At 37.0% G+C, this 22,062-nt stretch overlaps 1 protein-coding gene across 14 annotated transcripts in view; it reads right to left on the minus strand.

Annotated features, from left to right (window-relative positions):
* Positions 1–22,062, minus strand: part of LOC109398163 (F-actin-uncapping protein LRRC16A) — a 632,161-nt gene that overhangs the window by 425,144 nt on the left and 184,955 nt on the right. For all 14 annotated transcript variants that reach the window (XM_062851852.1, XM_062851842.1, XM_062851847.1 and 11 more), the window contains exon 7: positions 3,640–3,889. In XM_062851852.1, coding sequence (XP_062707836.1) covers positions 3,640–3,889 — 250 coding nt within the window. The remainder of the gene's footprint in view (positions 1–3,639; positions 3,890–22,062) is intronic.

Here is a 22,062-nt window from a genome sequence, read left to right on the forward strand (position 1 = left end):
CATTATATGTTGCCTATGTTAGGTCAATTCTGGAATATTGTAACACTGTCTGGTCCCCATTTCAAAGTAAGCATATCGATCGAATAGAATCAGTACAAAAGCAATTTCTATTATAGGGTAAATGTACCAATAGTGGTGCTATTAGTAGCAACTTGTGGTAAAATCTATATATCTATATATAAAAATGAGTTTGAAGTTCCTTTGAGGCAACAAAACTCAAGAATGGATGAACCGATCGACATGATTCTTGCACGGTTCGGTTCGTATTCGTGGTGGCTGTGTTTATATGCATAAAAAGTTACGAAAATCAGCTATAAAAGTAACAAAATTGAAAAATTTTGATTTTCCATGAGCTGGGAAGCAAATCAACACGATCGAAATTAAACCAATCTAGAGTGCGGTGACGTTATGAGCTCAACAGTTGTCAAACCACCACAGCTGGGCAAGACAACGTTTGCCGGGACAGCTAGTAATTAAATAAAATTGATAATACCACTAAATAAAAAGTCTGAAAACGTTTATCGGTAGTTTTTCACTTAAATTAGCTAGGAATAATGTAAAAAACATTGTTTATTTCAGCTTTTTATCAATAAATCACTTGCACCAACTATAGGTACACGGTTCCTATTATGGAGGTAAAATTTAACATTGGTTTTTATAGTGGCGCATCCCATTGAATTTTTATGGGACCCACCACTATAGGTGCAAAGGAGCAAAAAAATTAAGGAAAATAATTGTTTAAAATAGGGTTTTCGGCAAATCCTGAACACAAAACTGAATTAATGTTATTAATTAGGTATGATGCATCTATTAAAAATGTCATTTGCAAGCTTTTTGGTCGAAATAGTGTTAAATTGCCACTACCACCACTATTGGTACTACCTCCACTAAGGGAGCTTTTACCCTATGCTCTTCGAAAATTAGGTTGGACTACATTTCCTCTTCCATCTTATGAAGCGCGCTGTAGGCTTATCAATATTCAAACACTGAAACAGCGTCGTGAAACTGCAATGGTTTTATTTGTTAATGACATCATTTCGCAGCGAATTGATTCAACTGAAATCTTATCAAAATTAAACTTTTACATACCCTCACGGCAATTGCGAAATCGACACTTGTTTAAAACTACCCATAGTCGCACAAACTATGCCAAAAATGAACCTTTGAATCAAATCATGAACATTTATAATCAACACTGTGAAACTATTGACTTAACTATGCCGCAGCATAATTTAAAGAAATATTTTAACACTATAAGAAATAACATCAGTAGTAGTACTTAAAATATTTTAAAAGCACAAATTATACACACATCCACCAGCATAAAATATTTATATATTTTCTTATATGTATTTTATTAACAATATGTACTATAGCTTGAAGAAATGAAACAAAAACTGTATGTATATGTACTAGTCTACGTTGTTTGACGAAACTGAATAAATGAATAAATAAATAAATATCTGAAACTGTAGAGATTTTGACAGTTCGTGTCAAAAATTCATTCGATTCCATCCACTCCGAGCAGAGATATAGAATTGATTCGCGTTTTATACATATTTTTTCCCACTGTGCGGTGACAGAGCTGTACACCCGCCTGAAACGCGAAGCAGCAATGGCCGGACTGTTGGTGAATGCCTCAAAAACAAAGCACATGCTGGTAGGCGGAACCGAAAACGACCGGATCCGTCTGGGTAGTAATGTTACGATGGACGGGGATACTTTCGAGGTGGTGGAGGAATTCGTCTACCTCGGATCCTTACTGACGGCTGACAACAACGTGACCGGTGAAATTCGGAGGCGCATCATCAGCGGAAGTCGGGCCTACTACGGGCTCCAGAAGAAACTGCGGTCGAAAAAGATTCACCCACGCACCAAATGCACCATGTACAAAACGCTAATAAGACCGGTAATCCTCTACGGGCACGAGACATGGACCATGCTCGAGAAGGACCTGCAAGCTTTCGGAGTTTTCGAGCGACGCGTGCTAAGGACGATCTTCGGCGGTGTGCAGGAGAACGGTGTGTGGCGGAGAAGAATGAACCACGAACTCGCTGCACTTTACGGCGAACCCAGCATCCAGAAGGTGGCCAAAGCCGGAAGGATACGGTGGGCAGGGCATGTTGCAAGAATGCCGAACAACAACCCTGCAAAGCTGGTGTTTGCAACTGATCCGGTTGGCACAAGAAGGCGTGGAGCGCAGAGATCACGATGGGCGGACCAGGTGGAGCATGCCTTGGCGAGCATCGGGCGCGACCGAGGATGGAGAGCGGCAGCCACGAACCGTGTATTACGGAGAAATATTGTTGATTCAGGTTTATCTTGAATTTGATGTAATACTAAATTAATGAAATGACAGCCAAACATTATTTGTAAGGGGCACCCAAATGGAGGAGAACGTGCCTCTGGAGCCGACCTACTGATACCTGAAGGGGCATTGTTAGCTGGAATAACTTACCGACATCAATAAAGGTAATGAATTCGTTTTCGTGCTTCAAGAGGGATCTCCTGCAGCACTTGCAGTAGTCAGGTTCATACAGTTATAGAGAAAAAACAGATATTAGAAATTAGGAACTGATTTCTGAGTTAAACAACATGTTCCAATGTTAAAAAAGATTATGTCTTAAGTTACATGAATTGAAGAGATAAATAAATAAATAAATAAATAAATAAATATAATAAACTAACCCTAGAATTAAGTACTTAATTTGAATCACCCTAACAATCTACTCTCTCAGAAGCATAGCGGAGAGCACAAATCGAATGGTCAGTCCACCAACCAAAATTGTACATACGAGTAGTAGCAAATAGACAACGGTTCGCTATCAACGTAGATTCTGTCGGTCGTCGTCTTCTCGTTCAATCCCCCTTCGTTCAAGAATATAAATACTGAATAGTGAACAAAATAGATTTTTCTGTGTAGTCCGAATACACCCCTCTAATCGGAATTAGTTCTGTGGTCAATTCAAATTTGGCTAAGTCTAAGATCATGAAATTTTCACAGAATATTCTAAAATATATTTTGAAGAGATTGTCTTGTGGAAATTGTAATATTTGGCTTCATATTCGAGATATGACGATTGAAGTTCCCAAAATCGAAGAATCCTCTCTCTCTCACGAGGAGCGTGACCTCAGACCTTAAGTGAGTCAAGCAAAGTCATTGGCCTTATCCAATTTTCGGTGAAGAAAGTGAAAAGGTAGTGTGTTAAGTGCTTTCTTGAGCACCAAATTTTTCCACTGGTTTCTATGCGCCGTTCTCTTAAGAACGGGAAGAAAATCCTCTGATTCCCGGCATACATCGAGCCTGTGGCTCGAACAGATACCATTAGTATGTGGCGTTCAACATGCTGATCGTTTAGAACATTCCAATTCAGATTACATTCCAATGATCGTCCTTTTGTGGAAGGAGCAGATTCATATTTCCTTCCACTTCTCCGGTAGCTGTTAGGTTTCACACCGACTCGTAAGGTAGTCAACTTTTCTGGGTCCAAGTTGATAAGGAAGAACTTTGCCTTGACGGCTGTAAGGTATAAACGACGAACCGGGTAAATGTTTGCTTTGCGGACGACATAAGCATTTTAGAACATACAGAACGACTGAAACGCGAAGTAGTAAAGGTCGACAGAGGTATATACTAACCTTCAGATAATGTTTTATAGCTGAATGCAGTTCTAGTTTTAGTTTGCTTAATCGCACTTCTATGTGATGAGGATCACATCGTACCGCATCCTGCAGCTTTGGAAGTAACTGCTTACAATTTTCGGCATCTTGTAAAAGTTTCGTCAAATTATTTTCACCTCCTTGCCGCAATGACATTTCTTCTTGAGTTTCCGTCACTAACTTTTCTAAAATTTGATGTGTTGCCGACAGAAGAAAACCATGCTGCAATCTGTAAAACGAAAATATCATAATGAAAAAAGGGAAAGCTTACGCAAATATATTTTCTATTAAAAAACATGCATTGGACCTCTCTACATTCTCATAATTGTACCCTAATTCTTTTTTGTTTGTTTTCATTAACGTGTATTTTAACATTATGCTAATTCTTAACCCGGGAGCGGTTACGTCGAGTACTGAGTATTCGCACCATGAAAAATGCACGCTTGTGGTGCATAGCGTGAGCGCGGCGTCGCTGCAGGTAGTCAAAGACGCGACTGCTCGAGAGTTAATTATACTCAAAAAAACATGAAATTCTGGCGTTCGATTTGAATAGGTCGAATCTATATAGGAATCACAGCAAACTTAGGACCTATTCAAAGCGATCGCCTGAATCAATTTATTGTATCTCTTAATTCTAATGGAATAAGATGATTATTTTAGTACAGTACTTTTTTATGAGTCAATTGAGTTGGATTTAACGTAGGCAAGACTATTGATGTACCGTGCAAGACCCATTTTTGAAAAAAAAAAATCACGTTAATTTCACTCCCTACTAATTAAGATTAATCTCGCTGCCAACTAATGAATATCCTCTAATTAAAAACACCGTGAATATGCAATGGAGTTGTTCATAAGCAATATTATACAGCAACGGTGTGGCTTCGTAGCCGTGCGGCTCATGTCACCAAGCACTTAGTCGCATCGAGCTTGGGAGTGTTAGCCTACACTGTTCCAGCCCGGCAATCCTGACCCCGTCGGAATACCGGTGTTTCCCGGCCAAGCCGAAGTGTTACATCCCATAGGCATTCTCGCAGGTCCCAGGTTTCCTGCCATCATTCCTGGCGCCATGGTTGCCGGGAGTCCCCCTGCCAGGAATCCGCTGAGCTGAACGTTTTGGATGTCCGACAGCCGCCGACCCAGTGACTGTACTGCCGTTGCTAGTTGTTGAATCGATTGCAATACTGCAGGATCCGTCTGTACTGGGGTGTTTTCATTGTGTGCACCTCCGCTTTCTCCGACATTCGCTCTTTCTCCATCCCCGCCAGTGTTTCGTCCTTGTTGATTTACTCCATCACTATTTTCGTTTGGTTGCGTTTGACTCCCTTGCGATGCTTGCGATATTTCCAGCGGTATCTCCTGAACTGCGCTGGCTTGATACGCATTGCTGGCCTGATCACCGTCCGCTTGCGTAGTGCTTCCAGCCAATAGGTTACGGTAATCCGCTCGAGCTGGCATTGGTGGCCTCAAAAATCCTGGTTCCATATCCTGAGGCAGGAACGGAGGTGGTATTACCGATTCCCGTAGTGTAGAATTACGTTCGTTCATCGGCAAATTCCCTTGCATGTTGTTGTATGCCCAAGGCGGGATGCCGCTGATGTTGAAGTTAGGATTTGGAAACATTCCGATGATCCACGGGTCCCCTTTCCTGGCTTTCACGTAAGCCTTGTATTTACAAATTTTGCTCCCCAATTGTCCAAAATTGTCTGCTCTGATTTATTTATAAAAATTTCACTTTTTGTTTTGTTTTGCTCTTCCTGTTTGTCTTTTACAGTTCTGTGTCACACTGACAATCGCAGTCACTGCTCATCCCTCATAACATCTCACTTGAATACTTCTCACGTCTCACAATCTCATTTCTGCCCAGGTTATGTCTATGATCGCACATGTAGCCACTTCTCGTAATTTTAAGGTTTTAAGGCACAGTTTTTTTTGTTTATCGCGTTTTCAAACCGTTTTTGTTTTCTTGCACTTAAAATCCGTTATGCAATCATTATATTTTCCAACACTTTCTATCAAAGCCTCAATGTTTGATTTCAAAGTCGATCCGTCTCCCAACGAATCATCTCGCCGGAGCCTCCAACTGTAATGATTTCACTTATTTCCACCTTCCTTAATTTCTTTTTTTACTTCACCAATTCAACTTTTATTTTATTCCTTTTATTTCTTTATATAATTCAACAAAATTTCTCTGAGCTACTTCACTCAAACCTCCGATCTATCCTGATTCTCACTCCACACTCCTCCTTCTCCTCTGTTCACCTCGATCTCTCAGGGGTTCTCACTACCACGACGCGAGGTCCACTACAATTTGTTAAATCAATAATACTGTTGAAGCGCACATACAATTATTTGTTATTTATTTGTTTGTCAAGACTTAGGGTCCAAATCAATAAAATTAACACATTCACATGGCATATACTGGCCGGAGCAGCACTAAATACGTATTTATTGTATTCATGTTTTATCACAATAATTACCCAGACATGTTACATTAAAAAACAATCGGAAAATTGCTTTACATCATGTTTGGAGTTCAAAAAATTGATCTTAATGGTCAATTTTCATTTATTTTCATGGTGATTTCATACTAGAATATATAGCAAAAGCCCCGAGTTACCCTACTTTTCTTTCCCCAATGTATCGATGCTAGTGGTATTGACATGTTTTGGCCAAAAAATTAGCTGCTTCCGCCTGCTGCTGAATGAGTTATCAAATAAATTGTAAATCACCTTTTTTGTTATTTAAATAAGAAAAACTTCCAATTTCCGAGATTATGTAAGTTGTTGTTATGGAATAATCTTTTTCTTGTATATTTTTGCTAACCTAACGTTCGAAATTTTCTTCTGATTTTTTTTTATTTCAAAATATTGATTAAAATCGATTTTTTCGACTTTTTCAGTAAAGTAGCCCACTGTGCCTTTCGTGTGCATTATAGAGTATAAGTGGCTTCGGAAGAAATGTCAGAAATATCAGAATGAACAACTTTGCAGAAGGAAGTTTTCTTCTATGACGCTTCTATAAAAAGCTGAAACTGATCTAGATTAGTTGCAACTTATCTAGATCAATTATTGAGTTACCAGATTTTAGTCAAAACTCTTACAAGACACTTCTCTAAAGACACCAAATCTCTAGGATGCATATCCAGCGCACTAGAGGTTTTGTCTGTCCATAACTGGGGGGAAAACCGACCCAAAAAGGCACCTAATTATTGCGGATGATTGCGATCTTTGAAGCCCAACTTTTCCGAATGGAAAAAAGCCAAGGAATCGAATGGTGATAATTTCATTCACCAGAATTGCATGTAAGTTTCCATTTTGCCCCATTTCCCCCTAAAAACACTGTTTTTCTGAATCAAAAAATAGTTTCAACTGATTGCGGCTATCCAACCATTTTTTCCTGATGTAGAATTGACAGATGCATACTATGGAGCACACTTCGATCTGTGTCATTGACTGGAGACGCCCATTTTGCCCCATTTTCCCCTAAAAATACTGTTTTTCTGGATTAAAAAATAAATTCAACTGATTGCAGCTAACCAACCATTTTTTCCTGATGTAGAATTGACAGGAGCATACTATGGAGCACACCTTGATCTGTGTCATTGATTGGAAGTATCCATTTTGCCCCATTTTCCCCTAAATACTGGTTCTCTGGATTAAAAAATAGTTTCAACTGCGGCTAACTAACCATTTTTTTCCTGATGTATAATTGGCAGGTGCATACTATGGAGCACACTTCGATCTATGTCATTGACTGGAAGTGCCCATTTTGCCCCATTTTCCCCTAAAAATACTGTTTTTCTGGATTAAAAAATAGTTTCAACTGATTGCGGCTAATTAACCATTTTTTTCCTGATGTAGAATTGACAGGTGCATACTATGAAGCACACCTCGATCTGTGACATTGACTGGAGGTGCCCATTTTGCCCCATTTTCCCCAAAAATACTATGTTTCTGAATTAAAAAAATAGTTTCAACTGATTGCGGGCAACAAACAAATTTGGTTTCTGATGTTGAATTGACAGGAGCATAATATGAGGCCTAGCTCGTTCTGTGTCATTGACTGGAGGTGCCCATTTTGCTCTTTTTTTTCCCTAAAATACTGTTTTTCTGGATTGATTGCGGATCACTAATCATTTTTTCCTGATGTAGAATTGATCGGTGTATACTATGGGACACACCTCGCTCTGTGTCATAGTCTTAAATCGCCCGTTCTACTCCATTTACCCCTATAAAAACTGTTTTCGTGGGAACTATTTTTAGCCTAACTAAACTTTTTTATCGTAATGAAGAATTGATCGATACATTTTATGAAGCACAATTTGCACAATCATTGACTAGAAGTGACCATTTTCCCCTTTTTTTCCCTAACACACTGTTTCTCTTGAACGCGAAACAATTTTAACGAATATCAGCTACGAAATCAATTTTTCCTTATGTATAATTAATCGGTGCATTTCAAAAGGTATAGGTACTTTATTTTGTTTTATGGAATGGTAGCGTCTCTTTTGTCCCATTTAGACTAAAACACTATTTTCCAGGATTTAAAAATAATTTAACTGCGGCTATCTAGACAATCTGGCGTTTGATTTGAATAGGTCGTATGTTTGCTGGTGTTTCTATGCTGATACGACCTATTCATTTCAAACACCAGCAATCTCTAATTTCAAAAGAAGACTTGATTAGTGCATTTTGGGTCACACTTCGTTCTGAAGCATTCACTGGAAATCACCATAATGCCACAATGAATGCAATTAAAAGCACCGGTTAATTTTTCATAAAGAAAAAACTTGTACCGAAATTTGTTGAAACTGTTTTTTATTAATGAAAATATTTTAGGGAAGAAAGGGCAAAATAGACACTTCAAGTCAATGACATAGTGTGAGATGAGCCTCATAGTTTACAACTGTCAATTGTCCAAATTTAGTCAAGTAACCGCAATTAGTTTAAACTATTTAAAAATCTAGAAAAACAGTATGTTTAGGGGAAAACGGGGCAAAATGGGCACTTCCAGTTAATAACACAGATCGAAGTGTGTCCCATAGTATGCATCTATCAATTCTACATAAAAAAATTGGTTGGTTAGCTGCAATCAGTTGAAACTATTTTTCAATCCAGTAAAACAATATTCTAGGAGAAAATGGGGCAAAATTGGCACTTCCAGTCAATGACACAGATCGAGATGTGCTCCATAGTATGCACCTGTCAATTCTACATCAGGAAAAAAATTGGTTAATTAGCCGCAATCAGTTGAAACTTTTTTTAAATCCAGAAAAACAGTATTTTAGGGGAAAATAGGGCAATATGGCCACCTCCAGTCAATGCAATAGATTGAGGCTTGCCCCATAGTATGCACCTGTCTATTCTACAGCAGGAAAAAAATGGTTAAGACGCAATCAATTAAAGACGAATTTCGCGCCAACTAGACCAGCGGTTGGCAACACCCTCTCAGAATCGAAACTTGGTGGGCATAAAGACTAGGTTTTTATAAGCAACTTTGCACACTTAAATTTTCGAAAATTTTCAAGAGTAACATTTGAAAAGGGCCTAACTTTTTTTCGAAGAATGTTTTAAAATCGATGTAACTCAAAAATGACAAGACCTATAGAAAAGTGTTGTATAGGGGACTTTTAGGGAATTGTCCAAAAAATATATAAAACAAAAATTACACGCTAAAAATATAATTTCAAAATTAATAGTCAATTTACAGAAAAAGCCCACTTTTTTTTGTTTTGAATTTTTTCCCAAGAAAGACAATATAGTTACCTAACTTTCCTCCATACATCACAAGATGGGCACTTTTAAGGAAAAAAAGTGTTTCTAACAAAAACTTTTTCATGTTATTTTTTTAGCGTGTTGCGCATTAACTCGTACAGGATGTATCAAGAATCCTTACACTGAAATTAATTTTGTTGTTGTTTCCACCGAATCCATGGTAAAATTAAGAACTGTACCAACAATTTTCAACCGAATGCAAAATTCTGTTAATTGTACTGAAACATTGTCAATATTACCATGCGTAAAGTACCATTGACTAAATACATTCTTGATGTTACTATTTTGACATTGTATTTTTGACCATGTTTATCTAAGACGCGCAACATTCAAGTCTACATGGTCGAAATTACAATGCCCAAATAGTAGAACCAAGCATGTTTTTAGTCAACAGTAATACACGCATGGTAATATTGGCAATGTTTCAGTACAATTAACAGAATTTTGCATTCGGTTGAAAATTGTTAGTACAGTTCTTAATACTACCATGGATTCGGTGGAAACGACAACAAAATTTATTTCAGTGTATACCCATTTAATAACACTCAATGGGCATTACAACTTTGTTTGATTGGGTGCCTTCTTTTTCTTGGCGTTACATCCCAACTAGAATAGAACCTGTTTCTCAGCTTGTTTTGATATCGACATGCTTAAAACAGCATTCTGGTTGCTGAAATTGTATTATTGTGTGCCTAGAATGTTTGGTAATAATTTGTACCTTATTTGACACTGGTTATAGTGACCTTAGGTATGTATGAGGGAACAATATTTGTTGTACCTAAAGGTAGACATAGGTACATAGGTACACAGATATATATTGGTACATATATATATATATATATATATATATATATATATATATATATATATATATATATACAGGGTGTTTGGTTCCGGGTTTTGGATATTTTCAGGGCTGATAGGCCTTGATGAGAGATGAAAAAGTTCCCATGGAACATAGGGTCGGAAATCACTGCTAAGTGATTTAATCTCATTTTAAGTTTTTAATTTTTGGTTATCTTTGAAGTCCTATATCTACTAAACTATCAATCGTACAAACTTTCTCAGCGCACGAATTGAAAGCTAATTACTTCTACTTTCTTAGTCTCTTGGACGTAAACTTTGTAAAAATAGTTTAAAAGGCCCTAAATTGAAAAATAATGCAAAATTGGTCGAAAAAATCGACTCTTTTTTGGACATTTTTGATGATTTGAATATGAAAATAAAGCTTTTGTTAAAAAAAATCTTCTACAAAACATGCACGAACTTGTTCCCTAAAAATGTTTCTTTGACACCAAAACTCTATCTTTTGTAGTTAAGCCAAAAAATGTTTTTGAAAATAACGTTCCAAATTGCATTAACTTCATGCCAAAACAATGGTCATCACCCTATCCGTCGTGCGTTCGTGTGCTGTTGCTCCATTGCATGAGGACGACTACTGCTGCTGGCTTGGCTGCTGGTGATGTCATCGCATACAGAAAACGAGCTCGCTCTTTGTCGCGTCACATCTCCGCCTGTGGAATCATTCGAGGCGGAGTTTGGATTTGCGCATACTAAGTGCGACGTGCAGTTAACTTGTTTTTGGACGGAGCGAAAGGAAAGCGCCGACGAAAGTGTATTTACAAGAGCAACCATTTAAATCCTTCGCACTCGTAGCTCTGCTGCGGTGCTGTTCAGATGGGGGGGTCTGTGCGTGCGGCAATTTAGAGCATGCACTTATTTGATGCATTTCATTTTTTTTTTGTATGATGTGCAAGGATAATGATTCTTCTTATTTCTTGTATAACATTCCCACTGGGACAGAGCCTGTTCCTCAGCTTAGTTGTAAAACATACAGCAATAAATTCCTTTAGAACCAATCATGGGGGATCCTTGGGAAATGATACCGTTGGGGAATCTTATCAACAAGTTGGCCATTTTAGGAGATATTGGGGATGTTTAAGGAACATTGGGGATTTTTAGGAGATATTGGGGCGGGTAAAGGGAACTTAGGAACCATGGGGTCCTTGGGAAATGATACCTTTGGGGAATCTAATCAACAAGTTGGACATTTTAGGAGAAGTTGGGGATTCTTAATGGACACTGGGGATTTTTAGGAGATATTGGGGATTTTTAAGGAACATTGGGGATTTTTAGGAGATATTGGGGATTTTTAAGGAACATTGGGGATTTTTAGGAGATATTGGGGCGGGTAAAGGGAACTGAGGAACCATGGGGGTCCTTGGGAAATGATACCTTTGGGGAATCTAATCAACAAGTTGGACATTTTAGGAGAAGTTGGGGATTCTTAATGGACACTGGGGATTTTTAGGAGATAAAGGGAATTTTTAAGGAACATTGGGGATTTTAGGAGATATTGGGGCGGGTAAAGGGAACTTAGAAACCATGGGGGTCCTTGGGAAATGATACCTTTGGGGAATCTAATCAACAAGTTGGTAATTTTAGGAGAAGTTGGGGATTCTTAATGGACACAGAGGATTTTTAGGAGATATTGGGGATTTTTAAGGAACATTGGGGATTTTTAGGAGATATTGGGGAGGTTAAAGGGAACTTAGGAATCATGGCGGTCCTTGAGAAATGATAACTTTGGGGAATCTGATCAACAAGTTGGTAATTTTAGGAAAGTTGGGGATTCTTAATGGACACTGGGGATTTTTAGGAGATATTGGGGATTTTTAAGGAACATTGGGGATTTTTAGGAGATATTGGGGCGGGTAAAGGGAACTTAGGAATCATGGGGGTCCTTGGGAAATGATACCTTTGGGGAATCTAAACAACAAGTTGGCCATTTTAGGAGATACTGGGGATTTTTAAGGCACAATGTGGATTTTTACGACATATTGGGTAGGGTAAAGGGAACTAAGGAATCATGGCGGTCCTTGAGGAATGATACCTTTGGGGAATCTGATCAACAAGTTGGACATTTTCGGAGAAGTTGGGGATTCTTAATGGACATTGGGGATTTTTAGGAGATATTGGGGATTATTAAGGAACATTGGGGATTTTTAGGAGATATTGGGGCGGGTAAAGGGAACTTAGGAACCATGTGGATCCTTGGGAAATGATACCTTTGGGGAATCTAATTAACAAGTTGGACATTTTAGGAGAAGATGGGGATTCTTAATGGACACTGGGGATTTTTAGGAGATATTGGGAATTTTTAAGGAACATTGGGGATTTTTAGGAGATATTGGGGCGGTAAAGGAAACTTAGAAACCATGGGGGTCCTTGGGAAATGATACCTTTGGGGAATCTAATCAACAAGTTTGTAATTTTAGGAGAAGTTGGGGATTCTTAATGGACACAGAGGATTTTTAGGAGATATTGGGGATTTTTAAGGCACAATGGGGATTTTAACGAGATATTAGGTAGGGTAAAGGGAACTAAGGAATCATGGCGGTCCTTGAGAAATGATACCTTTGGGGAATCTGATCAACAAGTTGGACATTTTAGGAGAAGTTGGGGATTCTTAATGGACATTGGGGATTTTTAGGAGATATTGGGGATTATTAAGGAACATTGGGGATTTTTAGGAGATATTGGGGCGGGTAAAGGGAACTTAGGAACCATGTGGATCCTTGGGAAATGATACGTTTGGGGAATCTAATCGACAAGTCGGACATTTTAGGAGAAGTTGGGGATTCTTAAGGAACATTGGGGAGTTTTAGGAGATATTGGGGATTTTTAAGGAACATTGAGGATTTTTAAGGAACGTTGGAGATTTTTGAGAGATATTGGGGAGGGGAAAGGGAACTAAAGAATCGTGGCGGTCCTCGGTAAATGATACCTTTGGGGAATCTAATCAACAAGTTGGATATTTTAGGAGAAGTTGGGGATTTTTAAGGAACATTGGGGATTTTAGGAGATATTGGGGAGGATAAAGGGAACTTTGAAATCATGGAGGTCCTTGGGTAATGATACCTTTGGGGAATCTTATCAACAAGTTGGCCATTTTAGGAGATATTGGGGATGTTTAAGGAACATTGGGGATTTTTACGAGATATTGGGTAGGGTAGAGGGAACTTAGGAATCATGGCGGTCCTCGGGAAATGATACCTTTGGGGAATCTAATCAACAAGTTGGACATTTTAGGAGAAGTTGGGGATTCTTAAGGGACATTGGGGATTTTTAGGAGATATTGGGAATTTTTAAGGAACATTGGGGAAATTTAGGAGATATTGGGGCGGGTAAAGGGAACTTAGGAATCATGGAGGTCCTTGAGAAATGATACCTTTGGGGAATCTAATCAACAAGTTGGATATTTTAGGAGAAGTTGGGGATTTTTAAGGAACATTGGGAATTTTTAGGAGATATTGGGGAGGATAAAGGGAACTTTGAAATTATGGAGGTCCTTGGGAAATGATACCTTTGGGGAATCTTATCAACAAGTTGGCCATTTTAGAAGATATTGGGGATGTTTAAGGAACATTGGGGATTTTTAGGAGATATTGGGGCGGGTAAAGGGAACTTAGGAATCATGGAGGTCCTTGAGAAATGATACCTTTGGGGAATCTAATCAACAAGTTGGATATTTTAGGAGAAGTTGGGGATTTTTAAGGAACATTGGGGATTTTTAGGAGATATTGGGGAGGATAAAGGGAACTTTGAAATCATGGAGGTCCTTGGGAAATGATACCTTTGGGGAATCTTATCAACAAGTTGGCCATTTTAGGAGATATTGGGGATGTTTAAGGAACATTGGGGATTTTTACGAGATATTGGTTAGGATAAAGGGAACTTAGGAATCATGGCAGTCCTTGACAAATGATACCTTTGGGGAATCTAATCAACAAGTTGGATATTTTGGGAGAAGTTGGGGATTTTTAAGGGACATTGGGGATTTTTAGGCGAAATTGGGGAGGGTAAAGGGAACTTAGGAATCATGGGGGTCCTTGGGAAATGATACCTTTGGGGAATCTAATCAACAAGTTGGACATTTTAGAAGAAGTTTGGTATTCATAAGGAACATTGGGGATTTTTAGGAGATATTAGGGAGGGTAAAGGGAACTTAGGAATCATGGGGGTCCTTGGGAAATGTTACCTTTGGGGAATCAAATCAACAAGTTGGATATTTTAGGAGAAGTTGGGGATTTTTAGGAGATATTGGGGATTTTTACGAGATATTGGGTAGGGTAAAAGGAACTAAGGAATCATGGCGGTCCTCGGGAAATGATACCTTTGGGGAATCTAATCAACAAGTTGGACATTTTAGGAGAAGTTGGGGATTCTTAAGGAACATTGGGGATTTTTAGGAGATATTGGGGATTTTTAAGGAACATTGGGGATTTTTAAGGAACAATGGGGATTTTTACGAGATATTGGGTAGGGTAAAGGGAACTAAGGAATCATGGGGGTCCTTGAGAAATGATACCTTTGGGGAATCTAATCAACAAGTTGGACATTTTAGGAAAAGTTGGGGATTCTTGAGGAACATTGGGGATTTTTAGGAGATATTGGAGATTTTTAAGGAACATTGGGGATTTTTAAGGAACAATGGGGATTTTTACGAGATATTGGGTAGGGTAAAGGGAACTTAGGAATCATGGGGGTCCTTGGGAAATGATACCTTTGGGGAATCTTATCAACAAGTTGGCCATTTTAGAAGATATTGGGGATGTTTAAGGAAAATTGGGGATTTTTAGGAGATATTGAAGCGGGTAAAGGGAACTTAGGAATCATGGAGGTCCTTGAGAAATGATACCTTTGGGGAATCTAATCAACAAGTTGGATATTTTAGGAGAAGTTGGGGATTTTTAAGGAACATTGGGGATTTTTAGGAGATATTGGGGAGGATAAAGGGAACTTTGAAATCATGGAGGTCCTTGGGAAATGATACCTTTGGGGAATCTTATCAACAAGTTGGCCATTTTAGGAGATATTGGGGATGTTTAAGGAACATTGGGGATTTTTACGAGATATTGGTTAGGGTAAAGGGAACTTAGGAATCATGGCGGTCCTTGGGAAATGATACCTTTGGGGAATCATATCAACAAGTTGGCCATTTTAGAAGATATTGGGGATTTTTAAGGAACATTGGGGATTTTTACGAGATATTGGGTAGGGTAAAGGGAACTAAGGAATCATGGCGGTCCTCGGGAAATGATACCTTTGGGGAATCTAATCAACAAGTTGGACATTTTAGGAGAAGTTGGGGATTCTTAAGGAACATTGGGGATTTTTAGGAGATATTGGGGATTTTTAAGGAACATTGGGGATTTTTAAGGAACAATGGGGATTTTTACGAGATATTGGGTAGGGTAAAGGGAACTAAGGAATCATGGGGGTCCTTGAGAAATGATACCTTTGGGGAATCTAATCAACAAGTTGGACATTTTAGGAGAAGTTGGGGATTCTTGAGGAACATTGGGGATTTTTAGGAGATATTGGAGATTTTTAAGGAATATTGGGGATTTTTAAGGAACAATGGGGATTTTTACGAGATATTGGGTAGGGTAAAGGGAACTTAGGAATCATGGGGGTCCTTGGGAAATGTTACCTTTGGGGAATCAAATCAACAAGTTGGATATTTTAGGAGAAGTTGGGTATTCATAAGGAACATTGGGGATTTTTAGGAGATATTGGGGATTTTTCAGGAACATTGGGGATTTTTAAGAGATATTGGGGCGGGTAAAGGGAACTTAGGAATCATGGGGGTCCTTGGGAACTGATACCTTTGGAGAAACCAATCGACAAGTCGGACATTTTAGGAGAAGTTTTATGATTCTTTAGGAACATAGGGGATTTTTAGGAGATATTGGGCATTTTTAGGGAACATTGGGGATTTTTAAGGAACATTGGGGATTTTTAGGAGATATTGGGAAGGGAAAAAGGGAACTTGAGTATCATGCGGGTCCTCTTAGGAGAATTTGGGGATTCTTAAGGGACATTGCACAATGGTCCGAATCCACGTTTTAGCAGGAAAAAAATCCGTACAGGTATACCTCGATTTAGTGGACATTTCAAGTTTTGAAATGTCTATAAAATCGAATTTTACATAAAATCGAAGCAAATTTTTTTATTTTATTTTTATGTAAATTTTATACCAAATATGTACCAAACATATAAAAATTGCATGAAAATTGAGTTTTCGATAAAAGGCTCGGAGTTTTTGGCATACATTAGTAATTATCACTAAATAACGAATAAACCACTATCTCGCTTTTTATTTACGATCGAAATCTTTTGTCTGCAAAACTATGTATGGTTGATTCAAAAGCCGATATTTTGAGCAATGGACACAATAACGTGATTTGCATAAATGTCCCAAAAAATTGAAAAAGTTCCTAAATTCCTCCAGGCATCTGAACTTCCTCAAAGGGTTCCTTCGGAAATTTAAAGATTCGTGACAATAACAAGCACCTGATAGAGCGTGATTACAGGTTGTGCTGTATTTGCCGAACGATCTTTCTGTACGAGTAGTGTAGGTTTGTGCCGCTATCTGCTTGGTCGTCTTTTGTTGCAATTCTGGGGTGTTAAATTAAATTAAGTGAACCCAGAATTTTCAACTTGATTACGACGGTCTCCGAATAAAACTTTCCACATCAAATCATGTTACAGAATATTTCAGAAAATCTTCCATGTGTTCCTCCAGAAGAGCCACAAAGATTTTTTTAACGAAATTTGGCAAGATTTGCTTCACCAATTCCTCCATGATTTTTCACAAATCATTTCAGAGATTGTTCAAGAAATTCACACAGGGATTGTTTCAGAAATTCCTTTAGTCATTTATTCATAAATTGCTCTAGGCATTCGTACGAGAATCTTTTGGAGCTTTCATTAGAAAATCTACAAAAAAAAAATCAGAAATTCTTCTATTCTATTTTTATTTGCGGAAACTTGTCCATGCATTTCGCCAAAAAATCCTTCATGGATTCTTTTAAAATATCTTTCATGAATACGTTCTTCATAGATTTGTTTATATATTCCCTTTATTCTATAAATTTCACAAAAAATCTATCAAAGCCCTGCATGATTTACGTCTGAAATCCTCCTTTTTTCCAAAAAAAATATCCATGAATATGAGTAGAAATTCCTCTATAGAGGAATCTCTATAGGGATTCTTACAAAAATGCGTTCAGAGATTCCTTCAGAAATATCTTTAGACATTTATTCAGAAATTTCCCCAGAGATTCCCTTAAAACATTCAGCGATGCCTTCAGAAACTATTTTTCAGAAAATGTTTCAAAAGTTCTTCCAAAAATTTGAACTAGGATACTTTGGAAATTCTTCCAAGGATTTCACCAAAGATTCCCACAGTAATTTCCGATTTCTAAGAATTTCTTCAGAATTTTCAGAAAGAGATGTGAATGATTTGTTGTAGAAATTCCTCCTTTACCTTTTTTGAGACTGTTTCAGTTTTTATCCGAAAAATCTTTCGGAAATTCCTTTAAGCATTCTCTCAAACGATCCCCCAATGATTTATTCCAAAACTTTCTCCGGGGCTTGCTTTAGAAAATGCTTCAAAGATTTTTTTAATCTGATTTTTTGTAAAAAAAAACTTCCTGGGATTTCTCTAGGAATTTCTCCAGGGTTTCTTAAAAAAATGTGAGAACCATTCGGGAATTTTCTCCAGGCATTCCTATAGAAACTACCCTGGAAGTTCCTTCACATTTTTTTCAGGGGTTCTTTCAGATAATCTCCAATGGTTTTTCTTATACATTTTTATTATAAATTCGACCAAAAATTTCTTCAAAAATATCTCCAGAATTTCCTCCATGGATTTCTTCACAAATTTCACCAAGGATGTTTTTGAACGAACTTCTACAGATTTTTCGATAAATCTTCCATGGACCCATCTTTCACGAGCTCTTGATAAAATCTTCCATAGATTTTTAAAGAAATTCTGCCAGGGACTTCTTTGGAAACTGCTCGTAGATTTACTTCAAAAAATCATCCAAGGAATCCTTTCGAAATTCAGTCAGAATTTTTTCACAAAATCTTCTAGAGATTCTAGAGAAACTTCAGAATGTCATTTAGAAATTTCACCAAGAACACCTTAAGAAAGTCTTGCATGGATAGCTTCCAAAAATGGGTTCAAAAAATTTTGCATAGATTGTTCCAGAAATTTATCTACGAATTTCTTCGGATTTCTTTAATAGAGATTCTTTCCGATTTTTTTTCAAAGCATCCATCTAGAAAACCTTTCATGAAGTTTCTTAAAAATATTCCATATTTTTTTTAGAGTATGATTCACGAAAACATTGAGAATCAGAAGCTCAAAACTCTTTCAAATTTTTCCTTAGAAACTTTCTAAAGAACTGTCTCCAAAGATTGCTTTAGGAATTCTCTACAACAGATTATTAAGGAAATTCCCAAAATTTATTCACATTCCTTTTTATATTCCTTCAAAATATTTCTCTTTGAGAAATTGCTTCACGAATTTCTTAAGAGAGTCTTTGGAAATCCTCAAAGAAAATTTCCTACAGATTTTGCAGACTTCTACAGAGGATTGCTATGGAAAGGCTGAAAGACATTATTGCAAAGATTCCTGCTAAAATTGACACAGAGATTTCATCAGAAATTCCGCTGAGTATTCCTCTATGTATTTTCGCAGAAACTCTTCCAGGATTTCCTCCAAGCATACCTCTATGAATTTCTCTATGGATTTATCAAGGAGTTCATTAAGAAATGTTTAGGATTTTTGTTTGGGGATTTCTCCAGGATTTTTTTTTTCAACAATATCTCAAGAGGTTTTGTTAGGTATTCCACCGGGAGTTTCCAGTTATTCTTTGCGTAACATCCCCAAAAAATCCATCCATGGATTCTAAAAATATTCCTTTTTTCCGAAATTCATTCAGAAATTTATTTAGAATTTTCTTCAGATTTTTTTTTTAATTGCTTCTGAAATTCCTTCAGCGATACTTCAGAGACTTCTTGAATATTACTAGAGTTACTTCAGAAATTTCGGCAGGGATTTCTTTAAAAGCTGTTCCAGCAGTTCCTTCAGGAATTGCTCAAGCGGTTCCTTCAGAGATTCCTTCAGGAATTCATCCTTGGAAATGTACACGTGTAGGGACGCTGGAATCGGGGAATCTTGACTAACTAGCTCTGATTCTACCATGACAGCACTAGAAATAGTTTATCACACATTTTGTCATGTGGGTCTAATATGGGTGCTCCACAAAATAATTTATTGATATAAAGTGCTCCACGAGTCAAAAGGGTTGAAAACCCCTGCATTATAATTCATCATGATACAAACTGCAAGTATTAAACTGATTGAAAATTACAAATTTTATCATTAAAAAATGTACATAAAATCGAGGTAAAATGTACATAAAATCGAAGTAAGGTACCCCGGGGCAAGTGAGAATTCGGGGCAAGTGAGACCTACAGCTATATTTTTTTTATTTTTTAGTTTTAAGGCAAACATTATTCATAGAAAACATAGGTATCACACCAACGGATACTTTGAATTCAAAAATTGCTATTGTTCTCACCATAAAGAGACCATATATGTTATTGTAAATCATATGTAATTTTCAATTCACTAAGTGAGATCAACGTGCTCTACTACGTTCGTCGTTTAAAAATAAAATAACAAATAAAGTAAAACTTTTTCAGTTTCATGATAATCTTTGGAGTGCTTGCAAATTATTTTAAGCGAAAAAGCTGTAATTTATTTTCATTTATTACCTTTAGTTAACTGCTCTCACTTGCCCCAGTGCATTTCAGCATCTGGGGCAAGTGAGACCTAAGAGAGTAAACAAACAAAACTTCATAGTTTGATCTCGCTTTCTTCAGCCTAAGTCGAAATTTACACAAAAGTGAAGTAAAAATCGGCGTCTTAAGTAAACAATCGTTGAATTACACTTAATCGCTTCTATTCTGATGATGAAGCTATTGTTTAAAATAGTAAAGTCTTGGGTAGAACTGAAATCATCAATTTTTCATATTTTTCTCAAATTCTATTATTGTTTTTCGTTTTTTGCTGCATAATGAGTTTTTCTGAATATTAAGGAACCGGTCATAGAGTATAAAAAAAAATGGAAAACGACTTATTCACGATTTAAAAGTCTTTATTTAATGATCGTAAAATTATGTAAGGGTAAACATAACATCTGTAAATCTTGAAAAATCTTTTGGCGAGTTTCATCAACTACGTAATATGAAAAGCAAGTTCGGAAGTCTTTCGGCATTCAACCTTAGGGCGCTTTATGTATAAATAAAATCAATTTGTTTTGCACGAGCTACTAGAGTTTAATCATTTTTTTCTCACTGATTCGTTATTATATCTGTTACGTAATTTATTGTCGATAACAAAAAAATTTACCAAAATAAATAGCTAAACATAGTTATTCGCATAATATATCTATAATTTATGCTACATTACATATATGCAGCAACTTTATTAAGCCATTTGTACAAAAATTCCGAATAGGTCCAACTTGCCCCGTGATACGGTGTAAATGAAGATCTGCTCCACTTTTATCATATGCATAATATACAGAAATTGAAAATTTTGAAACAGTTCCAATGGCCGGTAATAAAAAGAAATATACCAACAATGTCTTTCAGAACCATTGGAATTATAAAATTATTTATGTTAAGAATTTTTTGGCTTGACAAAACCAAACTAGCATTTTTTTAGGTCCCACTTGCCCCGGGGTACCTTACATAAAATCGAGGGTCTATATAATCGAGGGTCCACTAAATCGAGGTATACCTGTATCTCTGTTTTCGTTAATTTTAGGCATTTGGTGTCTTCAGAGAAGTTGTTTGCATTTGTTTGCTGCATCTTTTCCAAAAAAAATTGATTAGGGTGGTCGGCGTCTTAACTCAAATCTGGAATAGAACTTTTAAATTTCAAGTTATACGCGATCGAGTTCTTCAGAAAAGTTGTAGGCAATGCTATTTTGAGCAACTTTGCCGCATACGCCGTTTATCTAGCTCTTAATTTGAACATAGTAGGTCAATTTTAAGTTTTGACTTAGGGTGAGCCACCCAAAAACGGTTTTTTCGCAATAACTTTTTTATTTGATTTTTTTCGAAGATGTGAGTTTCGGAGCATTTGAAGAGCAAGTAATGACGCATATTTGTTTTGAACATTGCACGTTGCTAGGTCTTGTCAGTCAAATGTTATGGGCAATTTTGACTTAAAATCAACGATGTCTTCAAATGCTTATATCTCATGGAGCTGGTAAAATAAAAAAAGTTCTTTAAGCGGCATTTGGAAGGCCACATATAAAGCCAAATTTGGAGCAAATATTACAAAAACGTTATTTTTTAAAATGGAATAAATCGACTCCAAAAATCCATTTAAAATTGAAAAAACTACTTATAACTCATACAATTTCAAAGATAGAGTCAAACTGTCTTCGGAAAAAATGTAGGTTTTTACCATGCCTACAAGTTTTCCATACACGATTTTCTTGCAAAACGTGAAACGAAAGCTTGAAATTGATAATTGAGGAATTCCACGGTGTCATGTCAGTCGATCCTGAGCGACCATTTCAAAAATATCTGAAACTTTAAACCTTCATATTCACTCACGACTAACTTTTCAAAAGGGTGTATGCGAAAATAGTTCTAAAATATTCTAAAAGCTGTACAGCAAAAACGGATTGTTCGATTGTTATAAATTTTTCAGCAAAGTTAGATAACTAAATGATGATTCCTTAGAAAATAT

The sequence above is a fragment of the Aedes albopictus genome, chromosome 2, assembly GCF_035046485.1.
Source record: "Aedes albopictus strain Foshan chromosome 2, AalbF5, whole genome shotgun sequence".
Lineage (NCBI taxonomy): Eukaryota > Metazoa > Arthropoda > Insecta > Diptera > Culicidae > Aedes > Aedes albopictus.